At 46.0% G+C, this 12,707-nt stretch overlaps 1 protein-coding gene across 5 annotated transcripts in view; it reads left to right on the top strand.

Moving 5' to 3' along the window:
- Positions 1 to 4,099: 4,099 nt before the first annotated feature.
- The window catches only part of EFCAB6 (EF-hand calcium binding domain 6), a 196,386-nt gene continuing 187,778 nt past the window's right edge, over positions 4,100 to 12,707 (top strand). For 2 of the 5 annotated variants that reach the window (XM_066358621.1, XM_066358617.1), the window contains exon 1: positions 10,919 to 11,005. In XM_066358621.1, the coding sequence (XP_066214718.1) occupies positions 10,944 to 11,005 (62 nt within the window). In that variant the 5' untranslated portion in view covers positions 10,919 to 10,943. Of the gene's footprint in view, positions 4,244 to 4,474; positions 4,547 to 5,859; positions 6,049 to 10,912; positions 11,006 to 12,707 lie in introns of those variants that run through there. The other 3 variants (XM_066358618.1, XM_066358619.1, XM_066358620.1) reach the window with 3 other exon arrangements.

The raw sequence follows: 12,707 nt of genomic DNA, 5'->3' as shown, positions 1-12,707 counted from the left end.
ACACACACACTCACACAAATATTACACAGACACGAGAGAACTGAAAAAGTGGGAAACTATAACTTTCATATTAAAATCTGAGAAGGACATGACAAAAAAACAAAAATCATTGGTCAATATCTCCCATGAAAATGACCAGAGACTGGCAAACTATTTTTGCAAAGGGCCAGAGAGTCAACATTTAAGCGTGTGGGTCCCAGTCCCTGTTGACAGTTCTTCACTTGGCCAGTTCAGTGCAAAAGCAGCTATAAGCAGCACATATAAATGCGTGAGCCCAGCTGTGTCTGTCCATTAAAATTTTGGATGTCCATTAGTGACACAAATATTCTAAAAAAAATATAGACGATTCAATCCAGTGATATGTAAAAACAATAGTTATTCCAGAAATTAATAGTAGTGTCAACATTAAACATTCACCACATTTGCAGAATAAAGGAGAAAAACCAAAGGATCATTTCAATAAATGAAGAAAAAGGTTTGATAAAATTGAACCCTTGTTTAAAATAAAAATTCTTAGCTAACTATGACTAGAAGGAGACTTTCTTACTCTGATGTACTTATAAACCAACAAAAAACCCAAAGCATGGAAATCAGAGAGAAAGTCTGAAATCACCACTCTTTCACCTTATGTTGGAGATTCTAGTCAGTGCAATACAAGAAGAGAAACATCTTGGCCCTGGCTGTTGGTGGCTCAGTGGATAGAGCATTGGTCTGGTGCAGGGGTCCCCAAACTACGGCCCGCGGGCCGCATGCGGCCCCCTGAGGCCATTTATCTGGCCCCCGCCGCACTTCTGGAAGAAGCACCTCTTTCATTGGTGGTCATTGAGAGGAGCACATTGACCATCTCATTAGCCAAAAGCAAACCCATAGTTCCCATTGAAATACTGGTCAGTTTGTTGATTTAAATTTACTTGTTCTTTATTTTAAATATTGTATTTGTTCCTGTTTTGTTTTTTTACTTTAAAATAAGATATGTACAGTGTGCATAGGGATTTGTTCATAGTTTTTTTTATAGTCCGGCCCTCCAACGGTCTGAGGGACAGTGAACTGGCCCCCTGTGTAAAAAGTTTGGGGACCCCTGGTCTGGTGTATGGATGTCCCAGGTTTGATTCCTGATTAGGGCACACTAGAGAAGTGACCATCTGCTTCTCCCCCTTCTTTCCCTCTTCTTCTCCTGCAGCCAGTGGCTTGATTGGTTTGAGCATGGCCCCAGGCACTGAGGATAGCTCAGTTGACTGGAACATATCCGCCTCAGGCACTAAAAATAGCTTGGTACTCAATAATTGGCCTCAGACAGGATTGCGGGGGCAATCCTGGTCAAGGTGCATGTGGGAGTCTGCCTCACTATCTTCCCTCCTCTCACCTAAAAAACAAAAACATCTAAAATATAAAGATGAGAAAAGAAGAAATAAAACCCATTATTTTCAGATCACCAGATTGTGTGAATTGAAAATACAAAAGAAGCTTATTATTAAGTAGAATTAATAAATGAAAGTCACTGGATATAAACAACATATTTTGAGAGAGAAAGATGAAGGGAAAGAGAGAGAAGGGAATGAGATTGTTGGCTGTAGAGATGAGAGAGTGAGAGGAGAGAGAGGAGGAGGGGGGAGAGAGGCAATAACCTAAGTAAGCCCTTTTGGTCTGTGAACCATACTCCTTGGCCTCTGGACCCACTTGCACTCTTGGAAAGTATTGAGGATCCCAAAGAGCTTTCGTCGTTGTTGTGGGTTGTATCCATCAATATTTACATTAGAAAGTAAAACTGATTAAAGGTTTAAACTTTTGTTAACTCATTTAAAATAACAATAAACCCATTACATATTATCATTTTTATGAAAATGCTTTTCAAAATAAAAAAAGAAATGAGTTTAAAGGAAGACAGTTTTATATTTTGATAAACCTCTTTACCGTCTCAGCAGAAGACAGCTGGATTCCCCTATCTGCTTGGCCATCCAATCTGCAGCAATATCACAGATCACGTAGGGAAAACCCGACCGTACATGCCTTAAAAAAATAGGAGTAAAAAGGCGAGCAACATCTAAGTATTATTATGGAAACAGTTTTGATTATGGACTCTTTGAAACGGTCCAGAGACCACAAGGGTTCCCAGTCTACTGCTGGACTAAGATGAAATCCAAGAGGCAAACTGGGATGGGATTTTGGACTCCAATGGAGGAACTGGTCCCAGTGCAAAGTGACTGTTCATCTTTGGAAACAAGAGGGAAAGAAGAGTTAGTGCCAAAGCAGTTGTGGGACAACATGTATGCTCCATCCTTACGAATTCCTTTTCTCAGTGAGATCTGAGGTGAGGGCATTCACTCAGGGTGAAGAGGAAGAGGGTGCATGTAGAGCCAGTAACCAGGGTCACCACTACAGCAGCCCGGCCCATGCAGGTTCGCATTGGATTCGGACAGTCGGTAAAGAAACAGCGGAGCCAAAAACTGATGGGCCATAGTCTTTAATTCTAGCTTGCACCCGGCGGGCAAGTAAAAATACACACTGGGCTCCAAAACCCAGTCACATTCAGTGCTCACAAACCTACTGACTTATCCGAGTTTCCTAGAATCAAAGGTTTCTAGCTCAGCAGATTTATTCACCTCTGTTCCCCATCTCCTTCCTTATGCTCTGCAGAACTTGCAGCTCCGGACCTGGCCTCAGCTTCAGCCTCAGCCTCAGCCTCAGCCTCAGCCCCGGCCTCCTGCTGCTGCTGGCTCTCCGCAACATCCAGGGCAAGCTGCAACTCACGAACCTCTGAATCCTCCTCCAGTGGTTGCTCCATCTCCAGGGTCAGCATCAGTTTCTCCTGCGTTTGCTCCAGCTCCTTCCGCTGCTCGGTTTGCAGGTCCTGGGCAGCCTCTTCCACAGAGCTCTCCGTTTCCTCACGCATGGCTGTAAAAGTCAGCCAGCCTACAATCCCCAAAAGGACAGCCATGGGGAACCCTAACACTAGCCAGTCCTCTACTCTACCGCTCAAAGGCTCCTTGCCGATCTGTATCGAATCCTGCCACAGACTACAAGGATTCTCAACACACATTAATATCACCTGGGCAACGGCCTCATGTGTTATCTTTAACAAAGTGAGCATAATACATTTTATCTGCTCAACAGTGCAGTTCCTAGGAGAGAGAGCTTTGCTATACCTCTCTTGGTGAGTGGTCCGCCAGCCATGTAGTTACAGTGCAGATACATGTCCTCAGAGCACCCAGGACGACATCCTCCAATTTACCTGCTGCCAGAACTGCAGGGACGAAACTCCTCAGCAAGCTGATGCCGAGTCACTACCTCTCTCCACGAGTGAGTGGTATGGCAGGGTGTTGAAGAGCACGCCCAGCGCACTAACCTGCCCGGGTTCTAATTCTGGTTCTGCCATTGAGTAGCTGTGTGTCCTTGGGCAGAACACCCTCTCTGTGCCTCAGTAAAACATGCTTAACAGGGCTGCTCTGAGGATCAAGGTAGAATGAATGACAAGGAACACACTTAGATGGGTGTCTGGCAAAGAGAAGTGCTCCCTAAGGCACAATAACAACTACTGCCATTGCTGTTGAATATCAACAGGACTTCCTGAGCTCTCACTCAGCCGTGAGTGTGGCTAAGTACGGGTTCATCTAGCGACCAGCTACTGAACGTTGAGGATACATTTGTGGGTCGAAGCAGGCTGGACCCGCCTTCACGGGCTCTCAGTCTCCTGGTGAAAGCCAGCGTGACACAACTAGATACAATTAGTACAACAATCACAATCGCCGTCAGTCCTAATGTTTAGAAAGGCGTAGCACGTGGTCGGGTCTTTGGATCCATTCCTTCTTTCAGGCTCAGAGTTGGAGTTGGTACTCCTGGTTTTTCCAAGTGAGGAGTGCTTCTCAGGAGCGGGCTGGCCTACGCGGCTCCAAGCGGTTCGGCGCCACGAGCCCAACCGCCAGCTCGCACCTAGGGAATGTACAGAAAACCGCTTCCCCGACTCACGTCGTCAAGGCACGTTCCCGCGCCTCAGGGTCAGGACTTCCGGTAAAGGGGCGTGGCCACGAGCCATTAACCGCACGCTGGAGTCCGTAGTTGACTTGGCCAATCGGAGCTCGGCTTATTCCCGAGTGCGGCGAAACATCCTCCACTAAGCGAGCGTTGTCGTCGCTGGAGCAACAGCGTCCTAGAAACGCCGAGTGAGCTGAGCTTCGGCACCTAGGTGTCCCAGGCTCCCTGCGCGCACTTGTGGCCCCACGAGGAGGAGAGACGGGAGGGGGTGCGGGTAAGGCGATGGGGCCTTGGCTTCCGGATCCCGCGCGCGAGCCGAAAGGGCAGCTGAGCTTCAGAGCTGGCGGGCGGGCGGGCAAATTTGAAGGTCCTACAGTCCTGAGACGGCTGCCGCCCACCCCGGCGACAGAGAGCCTCCCCGCCTCGTTGGTGGTAGATAGCTGGTGACTCGTTTTCTCCTGTGTCTGTGGCGCGCCAGCCAGCCGGTGCCCAGCGCGGCGTAAGCGCTATGGCTACCGCGGAAAATGGGAGGGTCCTGTTCGGATGGAGCTGACCTGAGGCCTCCCTTCCTGGATGTGTGAGGACTTGATCCCTGGGGCTGTGGGGGAGTGCGGTGAAGGGATTTTTTCCAAATACCACATGTAAAAGGCTAGGCAGGTTCACTTTGGATTTGGGGAGACAGTAGGAAAACTGCGAGCTGGAAAGTGTTGGGCCATTCAGTTTAATAAAGTCTCACAACAGGGAACAAGCACACAGGTAGGGGAAACTGCCTCTCAGGCAAACAGCTAGCAAAATGGCCCCGCACAGTGGCGGGCAGGCAATCTGGCGTCTGCAATGCCCCCGAGTGCAAGCACCCAGTAGCCTTATACAGGCCAAATACATGTGACATTGCCACGTGTTCACGCACTAATTAGGCAAAGGGCCCTTAGCTGTAAACCAGCCAGCGAGCCTAACACAGCTGCCCCACACCACATAGCTAGTAAGCTACAAAGCCAGAATTCAATTTAAGCACTTTTGTCTCCTGTAAAAAAAAAAAAAAAAAAATCTGATCTTTCTAGAACATTCTTTTTCCTCAGACCACACCAATTTTCTCCTCAGAAATTTGGTTTGCAGGCACTTTGTGACACATTTGGTTGCACAGAGCTTAATTTAAGACCATTGGTAAATCACTTCACTCTGAAGGAGAGTCATGTTTCTTAAGTATGTGCTCCTTGATGGATGAATGTGCAGAAACGCTATAAAAAAAGGAAAAAAAAATCGACATTCCCACGCTGTAGTTCCTTCATTGCTTCCTTTTCATGGTCTCCAATCCAACTGACATTTCTTTGGTTACATCCCCAGTATTGGAGAGTGAGTCAGGCACCAGCCCTTTGATTGTCCAGGGACGTATGTGCCTCCCACTCAACCTCACTAGGCTTTCAGGGGACAAGGTTTTGACTGTGGTATCTGCACTTGCCCTTGCCCTGCACCCTCAGCGTAGTGCTGGCTCACGTTGGTTGCAGGGAGATAGTTGTCAAGAAATGCTCTTCCGAGGCCAGGCAGTGGCACAGTGTCTAGAGCGTTGGCTTGGGACTCTCAGGACCCACGTTCAAAACCCCCTAGGTCACTGGCTTGAGCGTGGGGTCACCAGCCTGAGTGTGGGATCATACATGTGACCCCATGGTCGCTGGCTTGAGCCTAAACGTTCACTGGCTTGGCTGGAGCCCCGTCCCCTCCACAGTCAAGACACATGAGAAAGCAATCAATGATCAACTAAGGTGCTGCAACTATGAGTTGATGCTTCTCTTCTCCCTGTCTGTTCCTCGCTCGCTAGAAAAAGAAAAAGAAATGCTCCTCTGAGACCTTAAATTTGCTTTCAATTTTGTCTGCCTTTTTTCTGCCCTTTTCCAGTCATCCAGCTTTCCCCATGCTGACTCCCTCAGCCCAGTGGCACCCGGAGACAGAACTGGCTCCAGGAGGATGGTCTGCAGCCCAGCTCCGGCCCAGAGCAAGGATCTCTTGGAAGCCCACTGGCTGTTAACAACATCATTGCTTTAATCAAGCTTCTTTCCAGGTGCACATCCAGAGGGAGTGTTTAGGGTGAGTCAGTGGTGAGAGTCCCTGGAGGTTTTCTTGGGTGGCTCCTCCCCCTGCCAGGATGGAGAAATTGGCGGTGTCACAGGGACGAGGAACTACAAGCGAGACAAGATGCTAACAGTCACTGACTTTTCTTCAAGTATATTTATCTAAAAGTATCCCAAATTTAGGTTCACAAATAGAGATTAGATTCTTATACTATTTATAGATTAATTCACTTTCATCACAATACTCTTCAGGATATGCACACCATTTAGAAGAACAGGTGGACAGTGAAGGATGTGTTTGAGAAAACTGGATACAGAGAACATGCACAGGAGACCCTTCCAGTGAGAGAGCTTTGTTTTCCACCATTCCCTCTTACTGTTTACCTTTAACTGCTATTTGGTTTCCTTTACTCTGTTGCAGGGGGCGCTGTTGTTCTTCCTCTCCACACATTTGTCTGCAGTTCTACCACTTGGGCTAGTTCCACAGTCATGCCTGCTACTCCTGGCTAATGCTCACTGAGCACTTACTGTGTTCCAGGCACATTTGGGGGCATCACATACATTTTCTCTAAAATTTAGCCCTTATCAGCTGCTTATGGAAAAGTACAGTTACTCTCTCCATATTGCAGGAGGTAAGGGGCTATTGAGCTGACAAATGATGGCACATGGCTTCTACTCCAGGACTGCCTCATAACAGAACCCATGCCCTTGACCCGCACTCCAGTGCTCACAAGTATGTAAATGCTCTGTGTGGCCCGCTGAGGTTTGCGATGACTGTACGAATACATATGATGGGGTAGAGTGAAAACATGTAAGTCAGAGTCATGAGCAGCACAGATTGAATAGGAAAGTGAACATTAGGAGAAGAGAGAAAATACTCAGATCATCCTTAATGGTTAATATAGTTGGGCTACACATTTAGTTCTGAGTTTCTTGAACTCAAGGACAAGAAAATTTTTAAAAAAGAAAATAGAAGGAAATTGAATTAATTTTGTCCAGGCAAATAAAGCATTTTAATTCCTCTGGAAAAAATAAAGCTTGTCTAACACCTAGGTCTAACAAGCAATTGTCCTGGGGTTCATGGCAAAGCCTGAGAAGGACTTGAGTCCCACTAAATGACAAAGGTGTAGGCTTAGTGTCCTCACTATTCAGGGAGAGAATGTAGACTACTACTTGTATATGGAATTTTTAAAGTGGTTTTGAATATCAATGCTTTTCAGCAACACCTAACTTGTTTTTTTCCTCGGAAATTATAAAATGGTGTTATCCTGTCCCCTGTGTTGGTTTCATTCACTTGTTTGCTTGCTTCAGAGCTATTTGCTGAGCACCTACTATATGCCAAACCCTGACTAGGCATTGAGGAGCCTCAGTGATGGTCATCACTGACCTGGTACGCCTGTGCTCTGCCTTGTCACTTTCTCCTGCTGTCTGCTGGTCTGACTTTGGTTTGCCCTCCTTTGTTGGCCTATAAAACCCGAAGATGTCACTCAACACCTTACTCTGTAACTGTCTACCTGCCTTCTGTCCCGAGATCTGTTTGTTTTCTATTTCTGATCCTTCCTGGTACCTAAAATTAATAACAGCTGCCAAATGAACACAGCGTGCTGTATGTAAGGCTCTTCAGATACATTACAATTCTTCCACAGCCTTTACAGCATGATGCTTAATTGTTTTGGGTCACTTGCTCTTGGAGAAGCTGGTGAAAGTAATATATCCTCTCTCTAGAAAAATAATTTCACACACTTGCATGTAAGGTCAGAGACTGAAGTTCTACAGAGGCAGACACATGGACCTCATCCCTAGATTCCAGTACAGAGAAAGGTTATTTCAGCATTTTGCAAATGAGGAAACTGGGTCAGGAGGAGATTAATTAACTTGCAAGTTTGTACAGAAGACAGTGGAACCAGTATGATTCCAACCCCTTAATTTTTCCCACTGTAGATGCTCAATAACTGAGTGAGTGAGCATATGAAAGGTTAAAAAGGGAACTTTCTAGGGTATGTGTTCCAGAACAACAGGACATCCATTCAATATCAGCATAGACACGGAGAAGATTTTTCTCAAGTATTTGAATTTATTTGCCAAAATCTTTTGTGTTGCTTGCAACTTTTTTCCAATTTAGTCACGTGATAATTTTCCCCGCACGATACCAATTCCAACAAATTTTTGCTTCTGATGCCATTTCGCTTTGGCTGTACACATTTTTTACCCTTGTGTTGAATTATGTTTTCTCTGGATGCCAAGGCAGATGGATGGCACTTTGGTTATGATTTTGATATCAATAGCATCTGTTAAAAACTGGACATCAATACAAACTGGTGATTACATACAACACTGAAATAGCCCTCTATTTGAGTTTCTCTGTGGTTAAGAAGTGTGTTTGATGGGGTGTGACTTGGTGGTGCCTTGGGGGGGTATTGGTTTAATAATCTTTGCTAATTTCTGCTTTACCAAGTTCTCAAGTAATCCTGAGTTCATTAATATCTTAGAATTCTCTTTATTTAGAAAACCTAAACTGAGGCTGATTTAAAGCCAGGGAGGACCTACAGAGCATATCACAGTGTCCTGCTCTTACTTAGAACATTGTTTAGCTGTCAAAATAAGGGTAAAATGATCCCAAGCTTCTTGCCCTCACAGTAGTAGGTGTTGGTAGCTGTGGTCCAACAGGAACAAAGGTTGATGGAGTGCTTACCTGTGCACCAGGCTGTGTGGTAGGTGTTTAGTGCAGGAAGATGAGTGCTACTGACTCTACTGGAGGGGCCACCGATAAACAGCCAAGAGAAAAATAAGGAGGCAGAGAATCAAAGTGAAAATAGACGCAGAACTAGGAGGACAGGCTGGAGGTTCATACTTTTACTTTATATTTATGCTCCCCCCCAGTACCGTAGCAAAGTAATGGAATTACAGGTGCCTTTGACCTTTCTGTCCTTTCCTTTACTAACTAAACAATCAGCAAAACATTCTCTGGAAAGGCATGGTTGGTTTTGTTTAAGGAGGATAAGAGGGCCTCAAGAAGGAGGGTGCCCAGTTCAAGAAGATGAATTGAAGTGTGGCAGGTGGAAAAGGAGGGAGGAAGTTCTAGCAAAAGAGTGAGCCAGAATACGGAGGTGAGGAAGCACATGGTGTATTGGAGTACTGTAAAAATGCAGCATGCCTGGAGCTGTAGTGTCTGGAAGAGTCACCGGGGCCAGGTTATTAATGATGTGAATGATCTTAGGCCCTGGTGTTGGACGTTTTCTTCATATATTTAAGAAATTTTTATTCTCAGAAAAGTTGCAGAATTAGTACGGAGAGGTCCAGTGAGTCACTTCTTCCAGTGATACCATCTTACGAAATAACCGTAGGACAATTATCAAACCAGGCTACTGCCACTGCACAATACTAGTAACTAAACAGACTTTATCAGACTTCACCAGTTTTTACATGAACTCATTTTTTCTTTGTGCATAGTTCTGTGGAATTTTAATACCTGTATAGTTTTGCATCGCATATTTTTAAGCCAAGGAGTAACATGACACCATATCTGTGTTTTGGGAGGATAAAGCTTGGCAACGGAGGAGGATGGGTTAGACAGAGAAGCTGGAGACCAGGAAGCAACTTAAGAGGTTATTTCTTCATCCAGATGAGTAAGGATGAACAGGGCCATGACATCAGGGAGGGAGGGGGCAAGGAATAGATTTAAGAGGTGTTTTCCAACTAAAATTGACAATACTTGCTGATTACTTAGAGGGCTGGAGGCCAAAGGCAGGGATTTCTGCCCTAACCTTACCAAGGTTCAGGAGTGGAAGCAAATTTATATAGTCACTCAATAAGTTTGAATACACCTCTGAATATTAGTTCCTGGCCTGGGATCTGGGGATGCCCAGAGACAAGCATTAGTTGAATACTCACAAATAGATAACATCGTTGCAAACTGGGCTAAGGGCTATCAGGGACAATGCGGGTCCTGTGGAAGTGTGTAATGGGGGGATATCAAAGAAGGCCCCCTGAAGAAGTGATAGGCACAGAGATTGGTGGCCATTTGTACTCAGCATCAGCGCCACCTGGGAACCTGGCCGCAAGGCCAATTCTCTGGCCCCACCCCCACCCAGGATCTAGATCGAGGACCAGGATGTAGAGCTGGGGCCCAGCCAGTCGGTGTCTAACAAGCTGTCCTGGTTATTCTGATGGACACTCAAATTTGAGAACTGCTGATCTTTGGGACAAGGAGGAATTCGTAGGCAGAGTGGGGAGAAGGACGAGTGGCCTAGGCAGAGGGCTATGGCTTATGGAAAAAAGCTTTCACATGGTAAGGCCACATCTGAGGGACTGCCAAGGGCCAGTGGGGTCAATGCATGGAGAACCCTGGAGAGGGAGACAGCTGGAGAAGTGGACATGACCCATCAGTATGGCCTTGTGACACCATTAAGGACTTTGGTCTTTGTTCTAAGGGCAATAGGAAGTAATTGGAATTTATAAAGCAAGGAAGTAATAAGGGATCAGCATTTTAAAGTGACTATTCTGGCTGATATGAGGAAAATAGAGGGGACCATAGTAGGGTGTATGTGTGATGTTTGTGTGCATGTGTGATGTGTATGTGTGGTGTGGGAGTACATGTATGTGGTTTGTGTGGCTGTGTGTATATGTGTGTATGTAGGTGTGTTTGTGAGATGGCGATATGGGAGGAGGAGTGTTGACATAAACTCACCACCTGGAACACCTAAAATTTGGTGTGAAGCTCACATAGAGGACCTGCCTGAGATTTTCGACACAATTTAGTAGCTGGCAATTTCACTTGATTATCTTGCACACCCAAAGGTTCTATCTACTCTTGCAGGTTGATAAGCTAAGTAAGGGAATCTGCCAACCTGTGTTCTCATTGTTCTCTTATTTTTCAGAATACACATTCAGAAAGAGTATATCTTAAAGAAAATGAAACGAAAGAGCACCAAAACAAATGTCAACAGCATCCAGTCAGGTAGTGCCAAGGCCAGGTGAGACGCTTCTCTTTCCCAAACCCATGTCAACTGATGGGCAGAAGATTGTGTTTAGCTTAGGATATGTATCTGTGTATTGGGCTGGGTGTAAGGCCTCAAGAGAAAGGTTGATAAGGACACCATTATCACTTTCACCTGGTTGGTCAGTCAGTCATACAGGCAGCATGTACTAAATGCTGGTTTTTGTGCCAAAGTTGTCTAGGAACTTGCATATTTAACATATCAAGAAGCATTGGCTTGTAGGTTTTTAGGTTGAATGTCCTTAATTTGTTGCCCAACAGGATTATAAATATTAGACAGCCAGGAGAATTGAGAGAGTGATTCAGCCTGCTTCACTATAGGGCCACCGGGCCCGCTGCCAGTGCAGGTTTTCTCTGCTGTTCACATGTTCAGCGCTGGGGGGCAGCAGCAGTAAGCCTTTCCCACACTGACTGAAGCTGGAAACCTGTTCACCCTCCTTTCCAGCCTCCAGCACTTGCCTGCACTTGCAGGCCTGGCGCACTATAAATAGGATGTGTTAAACCTCCCTGTCTGCACACGGGAGCTGGCAGAACGAATGGTTCCCAGCTCTTCCATTTCAGAAGGCTGCCAGTCAAACAGTTTCTGGGATGGGAACAACTGTGTGACAGCCGAAAAGCACGGTCAGGTTTTCTGACACAACTTTTCTCCGTTGTCTGTTGCTGTATCTGTCATCACATCAGGTGTGGTGTGAGTTGAGAATGTTCATTAGGTGAGAGTGGATTTCTGAGATACTTTTTGAAACGAGAGAGAAAGCACATTACAAACAGAACAATACAAGTATAAGCTTTTTCTTTAGGATCTGTATTCTGGGCGGCAAGGCATTTGGTCTGACAAAACCATCACAAAAACAACAATCCTCAGTTCAGTTAAACTCAGCATTATTTTTGGACCATCATCATCAGATGTGGTCCCTGCTCTCATGACTAACAGGAAAGACAGCTATTGAAGAATCCCAAGGATCATGAGTGTTAAGAAGCCCTTCCCGACGCTGGTCACACTAGTTCTCAGAATAGGGGGTGAGAGAGGTCATGGGCCATGCTGAAACTTCTGTCTTGGATCGCGGGAAAGAGAGTGAAAATCCTGAACAAGATCTAGGAGTGGGAGGGAGGGAAGGAGGGTGTGTGTGTTGGAATGGAGTGCCCTTTGAATGCAGGGATGTGGAAATCCTTCATTAATTTGAGAAACACTTTTGAGCACCGTTTATTTGCTGGGAACTCTTGGGCTGGGGCTGCAGTGGTGTAAACACACCATTTTATTTCATAGGGCCTATAATCCAGTTTCTAGTCTCCCAAATAAAAGGTATAGTTACCAGTTGTGATGAGTGCAGTGCCAGGGAAGGACAGGTTGTGATAAACTCTGCAGGAGGATATAGAGAAGGGGATCAGGGAGACCTCTCCAAGGAGGGGACGGTCACAGCTGGAATGAGGGGAAGAGGAGTTAGCTGGACAAGGCTGGGGAAGGACCCCGGCAGAGGAGTCATGGGGCTGTGGGAGAGTGACAGGTGGGACACGAGAGGCAGGCAGGAGCCAGGTCATGTGCTGCCTGGTAGCACATTACAGCTAACATGCTGTGATGCATTTATTAAAGAACATTTGTAGCCCTGGCTGGCTAGCTCAGTGGTAGAGCGTTGGCCTGGTGTGTGGAAGTCCTGGGTTTGATTCCCGGCCAGGGCACACAG

The sequence above is a fragment of the Saccopteryx leptura genome, chromosome 1, assembly GCF_036850995.1.
Source record: "Saccopteryx leptura isolate mSacLep1 chromosome 1, mSacLep1_pri_phased_curated, whole genome shotgun sequence".
Taxonomy (NCBI): domain Eukaryota; kingdom Metazoa; phylum Chordata; class Mammalia; order Chiroptera; family Emballonuridae; genus Saccopteryx; species Saccopteryx leptura.
Note: the sequence above shows the minus strand (reverse complement) of the source record. Positions and strands in the feature narration are given on the sequence as shown.